At 45.2% G+C, this 18,444-nt stretch overlaps 1 protein-coding gene across 2 annotated transcripts in view; it reads left to right on the top strand.

The window, feature by feature from the left end:
- The window catches only part of SLC8A3 (solute carrier family 8 member A3), a 202,584-nt gene that overhangs the window by 164,229 nt on the left and 19,911 nt on the right, over window positions 1–18,444 (top strand). The window contains exon 5 of one of the 2 annotated variants that reach the window (XM_006263978.4): window positions 14,214–14,231. The exons of the other annotated variant lie outside the window; for it this stretch is intronic. Within the exon in view, the coding sequence (XP_006264040.1) occupies window positions 14,214–14,231 (18 nt within the window). The remainder of the gene's footprint in view (window positions 1–14,213; window positions 14,232–18,444) is intronic. 2 annotated transcript variants of the gene reach the window in all.

Raw genomic sequence — 18,444 nt, 5'->3', positions numbered from 1 at the left:
TCATGGTTTTGTTCAGGTGGTTCAGCCACCAGGCTCCCTGTTGCTGAGCCCAGATACCTTTCTGCCACCCTAATAATCCCTAAAAAAAGAATAATTCTTGTTTGTGTTGGGTTAGGCACGATTTGAACCTATACCCAAGACGTGTCAGAGTTTACAATCCAGGAATTGAGATGGGCAGTTGGAGATGAAAAGGACTCAGCCAGAGGGTCACAGAAAGAGCACAAAGGCTTCATTGCCTCTCCCCAGCCTGCTGCACATGCTGCTGGCAGTTCTAGCTGCATGGAGAAGTTCCAAGAGGCCATTTCCTCCACTGTAAAGACTCCCTGAGATGGGAAGAGAAGCCAGATAGCCCTTGCCTGTCTGTCCGCCTTGTACATGTTATATGGGCAAGAAGAAAAAGGGTGCCATCACACCAGCCTTTCAGACCAGTGAGGTGCTTCTTCAGGAGTTGAGAGGTTTGAAATATTCCATTCCTCTTACCTTTGATTGCTGCTGATAGGGACAACCCAGAATCACCGCTCTCTTCTAGGTCTCTGATTTCACTGCTGACACCCCATTGTGGCTTGTTTGAGATGGTGTCAGCCACAAACAGATGCACAAATGGGTGGATGGAGCCTCCTTTATCTGGAGAGAGGGGCACACAGTCTGCCCAATAAGGAGGGGTGGCAGGTTCCCTTCTTCAGCAGATCAGGCAGCTCTTTTTAGGTGACTTCCATAGTTAGCACCCCAAGGGGGATCAAGTCCCTAGTCCAGTGTCAGGGTAATTGGGGGTCCTTGTAGTGCTATGATTTCTACTCTTCTCCCTGCTATCAACCTGTGGAAAAGCTGAGGGAAATTATTGTAACTCAGCAGGAATTTACTACACCTAGATTGCCAACCACTCATATGAGGGTCTGATATCACCATTGTTTCCCTCTGGCTGCACAGAATAGTCAGAAGGAGGTAGAACAAGAGGCTTACATGAGTTCCCAGTCATCCAGTCATGTGTGAGAGAAGAGGAAAGGCACTTTTAGTATCTGTCACGGGCAGCGATAGAGTAGAAGAACCAGGAGATGAACAGCGCAGAAAGGGTTGAAGATCAAGGAAAGAAAGAAAAATGTGGTGCATTTATTGTGGAGATGCAAATCCAGTAGGTGGAGGAGGAACCAACATCTAGGATCTTGGCAGCAGAAGAGGCCAAAATGAGTTAATGGACGTTAAAGTGAAGGAAGAGCAAAGACTCCTGGTGACTAGGTGATAGGCCAGCATTACAGTACATTTGCCTTCATCACTGGATCCCTGGGTTTAAACTTTAATTAGGCCTGTTTTACTTGACTCCTCCCAGGATTTTGTGAACAGTTTGTGTGCATTGCAGAATTTCCACACTGTAGAACACCTTTACTGGGATGTACTAGCCAGAGCGACTTAGGACTAAAATGCATTTACAAGAGCTGTGCGGGGGCTTGGTGCTGGAATAACAAGGAGTGCTCAGACCAACAAGAATGGACAGGCACAGAAGGGAAGCTTGCTCAGTACTTAATCTGCTTCAGAACAAGTTTGTAGCCCCTCGTGTCCATGTAGAATTTCACGTTTTGAGGAGTATCTGGCTATTGCCTAGGTATCGTGATTTTTCCCTTGTTGAAATTTCTGGTTTTTCTTCTCTCACACAACAGCTATCTCTAGCCAGGTCTTACTGTCTTATTATCAAACCACCAGTTTCATGTAGCTTGTATCAACATGACATCATACCGCATGACACTGCTATATTCATAGAGCTTAATGCCAGGAACAGAGGCGACGCATAGGGGGTGCATGTGCACCCCTGAGAGCGCCGGTGCACCCTCTGCCAGCCCGCAGTACCTATTTAGCCGGTGGGCAGGGGGCAGACGGGAGCACCAGTGCCTCCACTGCGAGCACCAGCCAGGGAGCTGGGGCCGCCAGCAAAAGCCACTGTACTTCCAGAAGCGGCGCAGCCACTTCCATGGTGAGATCAGCCATGGGGGACCCCCCCTGGTTGCTGACTGGTGTCGGGGGAGGGGGGGAGTACATGCCCCACCTGACTCAAGGCACCAGACACCCATGGCCAGGAAGGACTATGAGATAGCTGAGACACCATCTCAGCAACAGACACTTGACTGGGACAGTCAGGGATAGTCCTGCCTTGAGCAGGGGACTGCACTAGATGACCTCATGGAGGTCCCTTCCAGCCCTATTTTCCTATGATCCTATGACTACTAGCTCATATGGTATGCCCCCTGTGTAAGACAGGGTATTAGATTTCACCCAGTTATCTCTGTTTTGAGCCCAATAACTTTTCAAAGTACTGAGCCCTTGCACAGACTATCTGCTAATGCGAATAATGGTATCTCTGCACCTTTTCCTCTTCTGCCCACATGTTCCGTGGGGATTTGAAAATAATGTTCACAAATGGATGAGTGCCCTTTTGTCTTCTACTTCACTGCTGGTTAACAGAAGGTGAGAGTGAGTTCCCCCCTTTCCTGTGACAAAAGCAGGTGAACAACTTTCGGGCTTCATCCAGCAGATCATTTGGTTTGAGTCCAATTTCAGTCTCACCTGTTTTGTACCATAAAGTCCCTTAGATTTAAATAGATGTACTTTTAATTTATATTGGCATACATGAGAGAAAAAATGTCCATTTTGAACTAGTGTCACAATACAAGTAATGGCAAGGATAGGGTAGTCATACAGAGAGATCCAGATTAGAGGGTAAAACAGGTGTATTCAAAGAGTATGCATTTAATTTAACCATGTGTATTTAGAACTAGTACTAAGTACAAGTCCTATTCTGCTGGAGAGTTTTTTACTTTGGAGCAGCACATATGTAGATGCTGGATGGGCTGGTTGGGCATGAGGGTGCTTCAGTGCAGGGACTGCTTGCCAGCTAGCCCCACACTGGAGCACCCTTGTGCCCTAGTCAGCCCTGCTGCAGCACATTGAGTCAGGGGAGAGCAGCCCCAGGCTGGCAGAATAACCCCTGGGGCCCCCTGCCAGCTGGGACTTCTCCAACCCAGCTCAACCTGCTGTGGTCCCAGGCACACATTCAAATGGCGCACCCAGGAGCAATAAACTCCAGAGTTTATTTCTTCACATTAATTGCACATGCATTAATTGCACATATGGATACATCCATAGCAATGCATGTGGCATAAAACATAGATAGAGGTCTGTGAAAACAAATACACACATGTAAGAGTATTCTGGCACCTGCCAATAAGCAGACATTCAGGTACAGACATGCTCACACAGCTATGTACTCAAAAGATGCATGCCCATATACTTATAGTTACTATTAATATCATAATCCATCAGTTCATTCTTGTTGTGATGTAGCTGGACCTTTGCATAGCTCTGAAGGCCAGTGAGATGCAGCTCCAGTCAGTCCAGGTAGGTACAGGGAAGGCTGCTTTAGAGGAACAGTCTCTCCTGATATTTTCCGCTGGCACATTTTGTACCTAGCACACAGGATGTGGTTCTCTTCAGTGTGTGCCCTTGTTTGTTTTTCCTCTCCATTTAGCTCTGTCATATACAGCCTGTCCATGGAATGCTATAGGGATATCTGACGGTTTTAGATTGCCCTTCATAGTTCCTTTAAAGCATTGTTTCTGGCCCCTTTGGGAGTAGGAGCATGTTACTTGACTCAGCTGACCAGAAAGTAATTTTTTCAGGTAATCTCATATCAGGCATCCTACTAAGACAGCCAGTCCATCTCAATTGTGCTTCGCTGTTATAGCTCTAATGCTGATGATTTGAGCTTGCCCAAAGACTTCCTTGTTCAATGCATGGTCCTGCCAGTTCCTCTTAAGGATAAATAATAGGCAGCATGGGTGAAATGCATCCAGTCTTAATGGTGCTGTCATTTGATTGTCCATGTTTCATGGCCAGAAAGCAGAGATTACAGTAAGTGTCAACTGGCACACAGGCAAGTCAATGTCTGTGCCTATCTGAATGCTCCAGTGCTGGATTTGGATGGTTTATTTTGAATTTGGATCTTGGTCTGAAGCCTTGGGCCAGTAAAATTCCAAAGGCAATTGCTGCTAGCTGTGTGGATTCAGCAATTTCCCATGGATACGTAATCAAAGAGGATGCTGCCAAGGACAAATAACTGCATACGCCATACAAGACAGTACAGTCTATGTGGATTATTGATTCTCCTGCATATCTATTAATCAAAAACAATCACCACCAGCAAAGAGTACTTCTCTGTACAGTACTGACTGGATCCGAGGTATATGGTGGAATTGTCTTAAGTCCATTGATGTGGACAGAAACCAACATGAGAAGATGCAGCTTTACAGACCAATGCATAGAGCTTAGTATCTGTAAAACAATCGTTGAAGCACATGTATACAGATTTACAAAATGTATACTAATGCTCTTCCCCCATATGACTTTCTGCACCAGTGCCAGAGGTTGAGCACCCCTCCTGTCAAGTATTGTGACTGTATCCTTTACAGGAAAGCATCACTGTGAGATGGGTAGACACTGGTGCCTGTCAGCCTGCATTTTTCCATCCCTACCTAGCAGTAAATAAAGTAATGAGCAGCCACTTACCAGTAGGTTCTGCAGTTCACTGTTCTATCACTGTGGGCAGATAAGTGGTCCATCTGGACTGGTGTCTTGTTGCCAAAAATGACTAGTATTGGGACTAGTCACAACTATTTTTGACAGAAAATTAGGTGGTTATTTTATTTTGATGGTTGTTGTTATCATCATCATCATTATGTAATTTTTTTCTTTGGAAAAAAGCCTCAGCCTGGGAAGCAGAACAGTTGTTTAAAATACGTTTCAGGGGTTTTCCCCCCCCCCCTTTTTTTTTTTTTATGAAAAGCTATTGTTTTCCATGGGAATCATTTTTTTCCTACTAGTTGTAGCCAGCACCAGTTGTTTCAAAGGAATGTGCATGAATCTGTGTCTCTGGGACAGCTATGGAATAACCTGCATATAGACAGATTTTTCTCCTACAGTACTTATGCAGTGGAGTTCGGGTCCATAACTAGGCTACCAGGCACTAGAATAATACGAATGCAAATAATAAATAATAATCATATCTGCCAGCAATTAGAGGTTCCCTCATGTCCTGCAGCATGAAGATCTGTGTCTCTTCTGGTTTTTTTATTCTGTTTAATGTAATTGTGGATGTTCTCAATATCTATATAAACTGCCTTTATTGTGTGACAGCCTAATTCTGGGTGATCTGTAGATGTTGCTAGTGCACTGCTCACCCCCTGTTCATTTAATAAATACATTAAGCAATGCCAGTCTTGTTTCTGCGCCTTTGGCACCCAATAGTTAACCTTTGCCTTGACAGAATTGACTAGTAATTCCTAAGTCTTTGTTTTCTGTCCTTTCAACAGTATTTGATCCATGAGAAACTTCACTGGGAAGCTCATGAGTACTGAGTTTCTCAGATAGCTTCTTGCAAGACACTTCTTCAAATACTTTCTGAAAATCCAAATATATTATATCATGCAGTTCTCCTTGATCAGCTATTCTTTGGGTACACTGAAAAGGTTCAAGTTCATTAGAATAGATCTGACTTTGGTAGCTTGCCAACACCATCTGAAACAAAGACTGATAGCAATTCAGTAGGTACGGATTAAGTGCAAGAAGTATTGGTAAAGGCAACTCGGTATGGCAGCACTGACATGCATATACCAAACTAAAAAAAAAGTCCTCAAAGGAGATATACATTTCTTGCTTAGTTAAAGATCAGTTGGCTTGCTCCATTCTGCCACCTGTCCCCAGGATTTCCTGTTCTTTTCTCCCTCTTGTTTTTTAGAAACTAAGTTATGGATTCTCTTGGCTTTGTCCATTCCCCTTATTTGCAGTAAGAGGAACCGAGTCTTTGTCTGCTGAGCACAGAAACCTCCCAGCAGGTTGAGCTACCTTTCTGGCCATCCTTCTGCCAGCACCTTTTGAGTATCCCTCGGGTGAATCAAGTCTTTTCCTTTATTAAAAGATGACACCTTATGGGTTGGCTTACTCTCATGGTGGCTATAGTGTCACATTAGATCACAGTCCAGACCTAGGTTTTTGTTACTGTTGGCCCTGCAGGCTCTCTCTGGATTCAGAGAATGTCTGTCTGTACTTTTTTCACGCATTGGCATTTACAATTTGCACACAGTCCAAAATTACAGGAGTAGAGCCTTTTTACCTTTCCCTGAGAGCTAATCTTCACATTTTACTTACACTGTGATTAACCCTAGAGTACTGAGCAGAGCACAGTCAGAGCAGTGAGTTAATGCAGAAGATACTTTGGAAGATTCTACTTGATAGGGAGTAATGATGAGAAATACCTATGGAAAATTACATTTTATGATGGCAATTCAGAGTCCTGCTTGGGAGAATTTGCCCTGCTGCAGATCAGTGGCAAATCCAGGTTCAGAAATGGTGACTGAAGGCTGCATTTAGAATGAAGTGCATGATAGGGCTCAGAAGTTTTCCAAGAAAATTTTACTTCTTAAAAAAAATGGCTCGTACAAAGTTTGACTTCACAGGAAGTTGGAACTCAGAATCCCTTCCTCACAGAGAGCATGTTTACAGCGGCTTTGGATGGTTGTGCTCTACTCCCCCCTAGCATATCGCAGTCCAGAACAGACAAGTCTCAAACTGGATTCCATCTTGTGCATGGGCTTTGTCTATGGAAGACTCTGCTTCCTAAAGGGAGATTATGGTTGAAAGCCACAGTGAGGCTTGTACCCAAGCTGTAAAGAACTTCATGGTCTGAACTTGGTAAGTGAAGCCAAGTTAGCTAATTCAGATCAAAATTGCAGTAGAGACAAATTAACTTGGATTTTAACTTGGGTGAACTGCACAAGTTCAAGCTAAGGGAAACCTGAAGGTGAACTAGAACTGCCCTGTGTGCTATGCAAAACACAAATCTTCTTATCCTAACTGCTCTTCCAAGTTGAATTAGTCAACTCATGTATGAACAGACCTGTTTTCATTCATAGTATAGGCATTCCTCAAGAAGGTTTTGTTTTCTGACTGAACAATGGGAGTGATTTGCTCTAAGAATTAGATTTCTTTTGCCTGGTGGAATCCTCTTTGCTCCCATCTCTTGTGGGACGGCAGTTTCATCCTGCAACACGCAGGTAGAACTGAACTGCTATGGTGAGTCCCCTGAAGAAGTAAATGAGCCTAATTCTGCCCTTTACAAGTCTTAAGTTTTTTCTGTTGATGTTAGCGAGAACAGAATTAGGTCCATTTCAGTAACATGTCTGACTTCTTTAAGCTGTATGTTACTGCTTTAGGGACAGAGCACATACTCCACTAAGCTGCACAGAGTCAAAACCAATAGGTACCTTCTCATGAAAAAGCTTTAGCCCTGCAGAGAGCTTAGCTTCTTTCAGTTCCTTTGTGTTCTGGAAGGGTTCAGTAAGTAGCGCAGAGATGCCAGTCACTTATTACTTGATTTGCACAGTTACTGGACTTCTTCACAAGTACCATGTGATCTTAGCAGTGCTGTTCTCACTTCTTGATGCTGCCAATGACCATTTTGCTATGCAGTCACAAGTCTTGTCATGACTCGCTGCTGCTCCCTGCCTTGCACCAGTTCACTCTGTGGACACCAAGCAGCCATCAGCCCAGAAGTGCCATTTATCCTTACAAGAGACCTCACAAATGTTGTACAACTATTGACTGGAAAATACTTCTATCAATCTATAATGTGTCCAAAACAGGTAAAAAATTTGGAACTAAAATTTGCTGTGACGTAAAGAAAGATGAAAGCTGCATTGTAGGTTAGAAAATGGATGTGACTCATAACACCAAATAGTTACAGTATTATTACTTTGCACCTGTTTTCTGACCTACTCTCACTCTGGGCCAAATTAACCTGTGGTGGGTGTAAACTCCATTGACCTTAGTGGAGTTATACCAGGGAGGAACGTGGCTGCTACACCTCTGTTTTGTCACAGCAGACTCGGCCTATGTGCTTCATATGATATAGAAAACCTAAAACATAACTGAAATTTTAGAGACTGACCTGAGCTTTAAAATTAAGATTTCAGTTGCCAGACTTAAAAAAAGGGCAAGTGTTTAGACTTGCAGGTTGACTTGTTAGAAGGACAGCCCACCAGGGAAAGCAGTACCAGTTCAGGAGGCACTGGGACCCAGAATTTTAATGGGGAACCAAGCCAATTATTACATCCCAGAAGCAAACTGAGGTGATGTCAATAAATGGGAAAGCCATACTGCACGTAGAGAAGCTTCTGCAATCAGAATTATTGCTCTTCTGCCTCAGCCATGCTGCTCTCCCCAGCTGAGCTCAAGCTGAATACTTCTGCTGATTTCCATCTCGCTAGCCATTGCCTCGCTGCCTGGCACGAAGCCAAGCAACCATGCAGAGGGATCTACTTTGGAGTTGTCACGATGATTCCCTAGTCACCCTTTTGGAATCTTCCATTTCTCTGGACTTCTGATCCTTCTCGCTTCTGATGCAGCTTTTGATATTTGTGAGTGATCACCTGCAGTGTTTCCTATTGACAGGCTGATTCTCATAAGTTAAGCAGCAGTATATGCAGAGGCCATCCTTAAAGGAGTTGAACCACGTGTGTTATATTCATCCCTGTAGGTCTCCACTGAAAAGCTGGCAGCTGAAATGTGATTGCATTTCATTATCTTCTGTTTTCTCATTTTCTCATTTAGAATGGAATCCCCTTACCCGCCTTCTCCCTAGCAGCCTGGTAAAGAATATATTGAAAACATAGCTTCAGATCCCCTGAGAATTCAGCAGAAAATAGTGTTAATGGTATCTACCTACCCTGCCTGAAGTATCATGTGTTGATCTCATCTTGCATTTTTGTAAAGTGTAAGCATGGGATACATGCTTGCTATTGTGGTAGTGGATGCTGAGCTTATTTTAGTGGCTTCCTATTGCAATACCCTAGTCAGACCCCTGAGAGTATCCTAGATACCAGTAAGAGGGGGGGTCATACTTCAGGGCTGAGCTTCATTAGCTTTGCTGTAGCCAGACCAGTGGCTGGAAAAGCAAAAGGGGCACTGCAGGTCAGGAGTAAGAAAGAGCCCAGGATTGCAACAGTGAAGAGGAACTTCAGATGAAGATTGGCATATATGGGTAGAGGTGCATTGATAGGGGATGTTACAGGTCAGGTCTAAGGATACATTAGCATCTGTGTGCAAGATGGAAGCTCTAGCCTGTGAAATAGTTTTCTTGCTTGCATGCCCAATATTCACTCAGAAATATAAAGATAAAGTAAACCCTTGGCTTTCCATTTTGTAGTGTTGATGTTTCATTCATAGCTTTGCAGGCGTCATCAAATATTCATGTATCCTAACGTAGGTGAAAGAGAGCAAAATACTTGTTTTGCAGGCACAAAAGCAAATGCAAGAAAGGTAAACTCAAATCCCAGGGCCCTAGAATAACAGCTTTAAGAAACATATAAACTGGTATTTTTTACAATCACTGTAGCTTTGGGGTCCAGTAATCTTTCATTATTAGATTAATTTTGAACATTGAATCAACACATGCAATAATGTTTCTGCCTGCCTAAAGCAATTGAATTGAATTTGTCACTGTGTTCAGAGGTCCAGAACTGGAAGAGCATGGGTGCTACAACTTAACCTTGAGATACAGTGGGCCAGAGCTGGGAGGGGGGACCCCCCATTTGAAATGCAAGCAGTGCTGTAAGTTACAGTTAGAGGTTTATTAATAGGGCTGTGTTGTGATATTCTGGAAGGAAAAGATGTGTTTGAGGTAGAAATGAGGATGCAGTGGGAGATTTCAGGGTCCCCCATTTCCCACAACTCTTCAGCCGTAAAATTTGTCACAGAAACTATCCCTTGCTGTAGAATTGGAACGCACAATCCAAGTTTTCAGTTTAAATAAATCTGAAATTAACAGAGCTGTGTTCATTTATATGCCCTGTGCTTCAGGGCCTGTTTTACTAATTCTCATTGTTGCAGAGAAACTTTCCAAAACAAAACCCAAATATAAACTATACAGTCTTGCTCTTCTGAGTCTGCAAGCAGCAGCTTGAAACAATAGCTTTAAGGGAATGTCTTAGTTTCCCCTATGAATCTCAATTGACTATCAACTCTGAAACAGAACAATAACAATGCAAACACTATTATTGGAATATAGCTGCTATCTGTGTCCCATAGTTTCAAGTTGCCTTTATGGGTGCCAAGGACACAGTCTCTTTCCTGGCCGAGTCCAAAATCTCTGGCAACCTCCAGAATGCAGGTGTAGATAGCTAATACAAATAAGCTGTGGCACATTAAAAATTTAGAAATAGTGTAAAATAAATTGAATGTAATAGTTAAGAAATAACACTGGTGCTGCTCAACACTATTATTATTATTCATTTTCATATTTAATAGAAGGAAAATCTCTCTCTCTGCTTTAGCTGCTGTGCAATTTCCAGTTGTCTCATCAAAGTACTTCAAGTTGCTAGGAGATTGTGCTGTAGAAGTTAGGTCTAGTTTTCCACAGGCACATGGAAGTTTCCCAGGGCTGCGCATAGACCCCAGGATAGGTAAATTAAATTTTAGGATTGAGTTGGAATGAGACAGCTGTAGGATAAAAACTTCAGACTTCCTATCAATACACAACCTGGCTTTAACCAGTGATATCAGTCACTTGCTTTTATGAGGAAATTCTGAGAAATATTTCCTGTTCAAGTAGTTACTTTGGCAGCCCCTCATAATCCTCCTTTTCTTCAGTATCTGTAAATAGACTCATAAAAACTCTCATCTGTTTGGATTTCTTTCACTGTTGATCCCTGGCACAATTATTGTGCTGCTAATATTCCACAGGCTCTCCTTTGGAGATCAGTGCACATACTTCATACCTCCCCCACACCACAAGTGTCTGCAACATTCATGAGCATGACAAATGCATTCTTATCTCCATGGCATACTTGAAATATTCAGCAGGGAAGCAGGTGTATTCTGCCTGAATGCCCCTTTTACTTTTAGCATAAGCAAACTTTAGAGTTATTAAGACAGCTACTAGATGTTAATAGAGGTCCAGTAAATTCTTAAGCTTGTCACTCTTTTTGGACTCCCAGCCACCATGCACACGAATGCATATAGACAGAGAAGGACATTAAACTACTGCCAGTCTCTAGACTGACTCTAAGGTATATACAATGCTACTGATGTTTTCACGGTAGTGTCAAATTGGTTGGCTAATATTTCCTGTTCTGATGTCTTACTGCAAGCTGAATTGAAAAATGTGACTGAGAGTATTGTCTTGTAGATATAAAAATGGACTGAGAACTGGCATTCAGTGTTACTTTTTCCAGCTTTGTCATTTCTGTGCGGTGTGAACCTTCAGCTAGGCAAACATATTGGAACTCAGATATTTAAATAAAGCACCCACATAAAAGTGCCTTGATTTTTTCCAGAGGCAAGCAGAAATTAAGATACCACAATAGAGAAAATTGTTTGGCACCTTTCAAGATCAGTCCACTTACTAGACAGCTAAGTCTGTTCCCATTCATCTTTCTTTGCTTCCATTTTGGCATCTGTAAAATGGGAATGCTAAGATCACTCATTGTTCAGTGTTTTAAGATTCTTGCACTAAAAGACCTATGGCAGCAGTAGGCAATTATTTGGGCCCAAGGGACACTTATGGAGTTTTGGTGAGCTGTTGTGGCCCAGGTCAGTACTTCCCTCCCACCCCTGCAACGTCTCGGGCTGTCCCCCGCACCTGGGCGGGGTCAATGGACCTGGTACTGGCCGGACAAAATCTGTTGACAGGCTGGATCTAGGTCATGGGCCATATTTTGCTTACCCTTGTCCTATAGGTAACAGTTGTGACAGTTATACTATTACATTTTTAAGAAATTCAATCAAATCCTGAGAACTGAACTGAAGTTTTCTGTTTGAGGGATGGTGGTGGTCATAGGCTAGAGGTGGAACTGAGGTTCAATTCTTATATAAAGGAGGTTTGTTATTTTCAAGCAATATAAAAGGCTTGATGTAGACCATGGTAAGTTTATTTGGGAGCTGGTTTACTTGAATATTGCCCATGGTTTTCTAGGGATTAGACCAGGGACAGGCAATTATTTTGAGCGGAGGGCCGCTTAGTTAGTTTTGGCAGGCTGTCGAGGGCCACATGGGTAGCCCCGCCCCTTGACAGGTGCCCTGCCCCCGGTCACCATCTTGGGACCAACGTCCCAATGTCTTGGGACCAATGTCCCGGGGCCAGCACCGGTGGGGCCCAGAGCGGGGCACAGACTGGCAGGGGTCTGTGGAGTCAGGCTGGGCTGCACCAGCAGGGAGAGGGGGGAGCTGGCCCGGCTCCACAGAGCCCCTGCCAGCTGGGACCCCACACTCCTGCCACCCTGCTCTGGGCCCCACTGGCACTGGCCCTGGGACACCGGTGTGGGCCCTGTGCTCCCACTGACTCCCCACCCACTCACACCCAGTGCCCCCCAGCCCTGTGGTACAGGTGCTGGGCAGCACACAGCCCCGACCCCCTGCTCACCAGCAGGGAAGAAGCTGGTGCTGAGCACGAGGAAAAGCATCCCCTCACCTACCCCATGGCCAGCGCCCCACGCTGCAGGCACTTGCAGCCCACGCGGAGCTGTCTGGAGCAGGCACCGGCAGCCTCATGCGGGCTGCGGGTGGCTGCAGCGTGGGGCGCTGGCCATGGGGCGGGGGGGAGGCCACTTTTCCCTGTGCAGGGAAGGAGTCCAGCAAAAAGTTGAGCACGGGGGTGGAGGGGGGGGAAGCAGCCCCTCCCCTGCCCCACCCCCGCCCTACCCCTGCTGCTCACAGCCTGCATGAGACTGTCCGGAGTAGGCACAGGCAGCCCCATGTGGGCTGCAACCAGCTGCAGTGCAGGGCGTGGGGCGGGGAGAGGCTGCTTCTCCCTCCCCCCCCCCACACTCCTTCCTTGCCCAGGGTCCCCCCTCCCCCCCTTACCAGAGCTTCCCGCACCCAGGCAGCCACTGTGCTCCCAGCCCAGAAACTGTGGCTGGGGCTTCTGGCTGAGGGGCGGGGCCAGGTGGGCTGCTGTTGTTGGAGCCCGCCAGGCTTCCCCTGGGTCCTACTGCCCGTGGTTCCTGTCCAGAAACCAAGGACAGAGAAATATTAATTTTCTACATTTTTTAGGGGCCCTGCAGGCCGGATAGAATGGCCTCAGCCCGCGGGCCATATTTTGCCCACCCCTGGATTAGACCAAGAAAGGGTCCTGTAAGATCTTTCTTTCTGACAACTATGAGGAGATAGGGTTAAAGGAGGGTCATGTAATCAGTGTCAATGACAGCAGGACAGCTGTAAGGGACATTTTTTGAAGAAGAAATTTAGTTTGTTCTACACAAGGTGCACACCTGCACTTAGCATGGGGCTACAACAGAGAGGTCACACTGCATTCAGCCAAGACTGTTGTCACTCTTTTCCCCTTCTCCAACACGCTCATGTTACAGCGTGTCCTAATCTTGCAGGACCAACTAACTGCATTACAACACATTGTCATGCTGCAGTTGCATTTTTATGTGGTGACACCGTATGAGACATGTCAAAACCATACTGTCATGTACACACCCAACTAGAAGCAAAAAGACTTATGAAGACGCAGTGTGATGGTGAACTGTGACATCTACATTCTGCTTGGGATTCTCAATCTCTGCAAGCTATGCTTGTGTGATACAGGATAGATTTGTGAAAGTCAGGACTTCCTTGTGAGTCCGGGAAGATAATGTGTGGCCGTCCTTGCCATGTTCTTCTCAGTGAGCCCCACTCCCCCACGGTCTGCACTCTCAACAGGCACCCAAGAAAATCTCTCAATGCATCAGCTGACCAAGGCCTTCATGTTTTTGTCGTGTCCTTTCTCCACATCTGCACACTGCACTTCCAACTCGTTTTGGGCCACTTTAGCTCATCTCAGGTCCAGATGTCAGGTGTGACAATTCCCACACACTCTTCCTATCCCCTACCTACTACCTCCACCCTCCACAACCCAACCCTCTGCCTTTGCTCACGGGGAGGGGGAATACTTCCAAAAAACAAAGCCCTTGATGCACACCCATTTTTTCCAGCCTCATTCTCATCCTGCTGCTATTGGGCATGCTCACAGGCCTGCACCTAGCATGTGGCTACAACAAAGAGCTCACACTGCATTAAGCCAAGTCCATCACTCATTTAAAACTGCCATCTGCAAATAGCCTTTACAGCTTTTCCCAATAGGAGATTAACTCTCTTCCTGTTTTCTTCTTTCTTTTGTTTCTCTTTCCTTACAGCGCTGCTGCTTACCCAAGGTAAGATGGCTTTTATTCCTTTCCTCTGTCTACTATGGCTTTGATTCCAATCTCTCCTTCAGGCAACCTTTTTTGTATTAATACTTGTGTTGCAGTTACTAGTGATGATGCCTGCCCTGCTGTGTTAAGAATGCCCCAAATGTTGACTCATGGGCCGGATCCAGATGTGCAGGTACGTGTGGTTTGTGACACCGCAAGCCTCTTTGCAGTGCCACAAACTGCATGTGTTGCATGTTAAATGGTGTGCAGGGCTGCTAATTAGCAGCACTGGGGCAAAATTTGCTTCCAGGATTTCCCAGTAGCAAAAAAATACCCTGGAAAAAAATGTGGGACAAAGGACACCAACGTGCTGTGTGTCAGGACAAATGTAGAGACAGGGGATCAGGCAGCTCAGGGCTACCTGCTCCCCCATCTCTGTGGGCTGCAGAACCCCCATGCTGAGACACCCAGCATCCCAGCCAGCCGTGGAGCACCTGGCTGGGGCGCAGTATGCCTCGAGACGGGAGTAGGCAGCTGTGACTGAGAAGCCCCCACTGAGGCACACAGAGACAGGGAAGCAGCCCAGGGCTGCCTGCTCACTCATCTCGAGGTGTACCGTGCCCCATCCAACTGCTCCACAGCTGGCTGGGGTACAGTGTAACTCAAGACGGGCTCCACAGCAGAGCCCTCTCACTGAGGCATGTGGAGACGGGAGCAGCCAGCCCAGGGCTGTCTGCTCCCCCATCTCGAGGCACACTGCAGCCCAGCCTGCCAGGGAGTGGATGGCTGGGACGCAGGGTGCCTCAGCGTGGGGGCTTCGCAGCGCATGGAGACGGGTGAGCAGGCAGCTCTGAGCTGCTTTCTCCCCCATCTCCACGTGCCACTCCCCTGCTGGCTGGAGCACAGGGTGCCTCAGCATGGGAGCTGCCAGCCGGCTAGCCTTTCACTGAAACACCCTTTACCCCAGCCAGCCCCCACTGCAGCTCATGGAGCAGTGGGACACCTCTGAAAGCAGAGGTGTGCACTACAGCCCAAAGTAGCAACATAAATCTGTGCTGCTACTATTTCTGCTGCTGCAAACACACGCCCCTCCTTGTGTGGATAACAGCCATGAGGGTCTGGCTCAAATCCAAGACTTGTTGCCCCAAATCTAGGAAAATGGCCTCAGTTGAACCTCCAGGTCTGCTGTACAAGAAAGTATTGGATCTTCTCTCATGGTCACCTTGCCTGGCCATTCCAGTCACAAATCTTCCTTCCTGCAGCCACAGTGCTCAGGCCTAATGGATCCAAGTGTGGTATTACAGAATTCATGGTGCAGGGCAGTTCATCACCCCAGAGGAATCCCCCTCAAGGTTGAGCATAAGACTAGCCCAATGTTTCCTAGAACACAAATGATGTGCCAGATTTATAGAGGGTGAAGTATAGATTTCCCCAATGTGTCAGCAGGGCAAGCTCTCAAGGAGGCCATTATAAGGAATTCAGGGCCTTCTCTCTGCCCTATTGTCACCCCTACGTGCCCCTTCCTGAGAGTCAGATGCTAGCAAGGCCAACAGGCACCAACAATTGTCATGCTCAGGTAGTAGACTTGAGTAGTCTTTGCACCATCTCTGTGGTGACACAGAAAACACCTTCAGTCTTGCCCAATATTAGGACAAAATTAAAGAGAAAAGCTGAAAGTGAACTCCTCTTACACAATAGTTGTAGCTGGTTGGTCACATCCCACCCAGTGTTGGCTCTGCACTCTTTCTTTTCTCTGCCTGTGGGCAGGACTTTATATTTATTAATACTGAATCTCCCTTTGTTGCCTGAAAAACCCATTACACAAGACTCTCTAGATTGCATTGAAGCATGATGAATTCCTCCTGTAGTTCTTGTTATCCCTACACTTCCAGATTTGAATTTTGACTAAGAGAAACAGTTGACAACACTAAGCAGCAGGCAGGCGAGGTACAGAGCGGGACAGGGATTTGTTTTATTTATTTTTTACCTGAACATGGAAGGAGTCCTGAACTGGACTGTAGCTATTAGGAAGTGCCACTGCTTGTAAACTAATAGATTTTTTAGTTTGGGGACGGAAGCAGTTGTGCAGCTCCCTGGAAGGCTTCTACAAGTTTAAGGCAAGTCACTCATCTGGGTTTGTAATGCCCATGCTATTAAGGCAGTCAAATCATATTATGGCCAAGACATGTTTTGCAAATCTTTATAAGAAAACCTTCCATCTCTTCTTTTTTTAGAAAAGCCCAAAACTGCTGTCCATAGAATTTACTCAGAATCCCAAATTTCATCCGGCCAATTAGCAGATTAATACCAGAGGAGCCCCAAATTTCAGTACAGGGCACTTAAGCAAAATGTCTCTGACCCTCTTCAGCTTCAGCAGAATTGGAATAAGTCAAGCACAGCCTTTCTCAGACTAATTTTGTTGCTTTAATTCAATAGCTATGTACCTTGCTCAGAACCTGGGGAACCAAATAATTTGTTTTAAAATAATATAAGTTCCCCTCTCTGTTGTGATCCAATTTGATTGCTTTTGGTAGGTACTATTGGATAATTCAGTCAGCAGCTATAGACATTTGCTGTTCAGTTAACAGAGGAAAGGCCAAATTTCAGGCCACAAGAAAGAGGAAAGGTCCATGGGGCATAGTGCCAAGTTCCCCTTTCCTTTACTGCATTGTTCTCCTTATAGGCCATAGTAAACTTAACTTTGTATGACTTCAAAGAAGGAGGGGGAGCTGCCATTTAGGAGGGTGTGTGAGCAGTTGTGATGTATATAGTGTTACAGCTGAATGATTCTGTAGTGATGCAGGTTAGCTAAATTGCTAATATTTTAATTTGGAATGAAACAGGGTTAAAGTTGCAAAGGTTTTGCTACACTGGTTTCACTAAGGAGCATGCAAGCCTAACACTTACATCATAACTGCTTATTTTGGCTTCATTTCCTATTGATACAATTGTTACATGCTTCTGTTATCCTAGAATGTCATGGATTGGGTCTGTTGTGTGCAGCCCCTGGGTTCTGTATGAGGCTGGGCTGACACAGCTTGTGCATGTTTAAAACTACAAATCCTGGAATAGGAAATTCCCAGAACAGTTTTAAACATACACAGACCACCACGGTCCAGAAACACCGACTGGAGTACCACTCAATACTGGCTGCAGCTCATAAGTAAAAAAAGAGATGGCATTTTCACTTAATTTGTGCCATTTTAAATTGAGAAAGTATGAACTTTCCAGAATCCTTGTACAAATCATGTCATTGAAAATCTCATTGAAGTTTGCCTTTTCTTACCCAGCCCCTTCTGTTGCATCTCTGAGCCTGAATGGTGCAATCGCTCCGACTCTAGCCCACCTTCTGGAGCTGCCCTCTCCCCCCAGCCCCATGCCTCTCTCATGTCTCCTGGAATGTCAGGGGGTTGTTTCTTTATTTCACATCTTTCATCTACCACTGCTTGCTCTTTTGAAATCCAACAGCTATTAACCCAGGCCTCCTGCTGCTCTCTGTCTCTTCTCTCCTTTCCTCTAGCACTGATGTTGGGTTTCTGCCTGTTGCCTGCCTCGTAGTTGGCTTGTGACTAGTGATGAGTAAGCCTCAAGTAGTTCAGATATTTATTTCTGTTTGCATTAGCATTTGAACCCTGCATATTAATTGCCATATTAATTGGCAATTAAGATGGATCCAAACAATGACCTCACAGCCAAGCAGCTCCTTATTTGGGGTGAAGTTCAGAACATGCTGGCCCCTGCGTGTTTGCAGCTTTGGACGTGGCTCTGAATTCACACACTGTGGGTGGCTGGATACTCCCATCTTGCTGTCAAGCAAGATTTCCAGTGCTGTCTGCTTCTGGTTTATTAGAATATCTCACAAGAACACCTTCTTCTATGCATTATTGTTTCTTCTGCTCCCAAACCTGAAAATAATGAACCATGTGAAAATGAAGATTTTTTTTTCTTGAAACAATATCTTAAAGTAAATAGGTTTGGATGGTTTTAAAGCTTAACATAAGTAATTTTTATCCAAAATGACTCAGCAATCCATACTTGTACTCAAGAACTGGTTTCAGATATGTCTGATAGCAGTTGGATTAAAGCATCCATTTCAGCTGCCCAGAATAAGTATAGTAGAAGGATGCTGTTAGTCTGATCCGGAACAAGGGATTTTTTATGGTATAAAGTTTTACTAGCCTGAGATCAACAGAGATTTAAACAAAAATTCTGCTCTTATCATATTTACTTGCAC

The sequence above is a fragment of the Alligator mississippiensis genome, chromosome 2 (genome assembly GCF_030867095.1).
Source record: "Alligator mississippiensis isolate rAllMis1 chromosome 2, rAllMis1, whole genome shotgun sequence".
NCBI classification, from domain to species: domain Eukaryota; kingdom Metazoa; phylum Chordata; order Crocodylia; family Alligatoridae; genus Alligator; species Alligator mississippiensis.
Note: the sequence above shows the minus strand (reverse complement) of the source record. Positions and strands in the feature narration are given on the sequence as shown.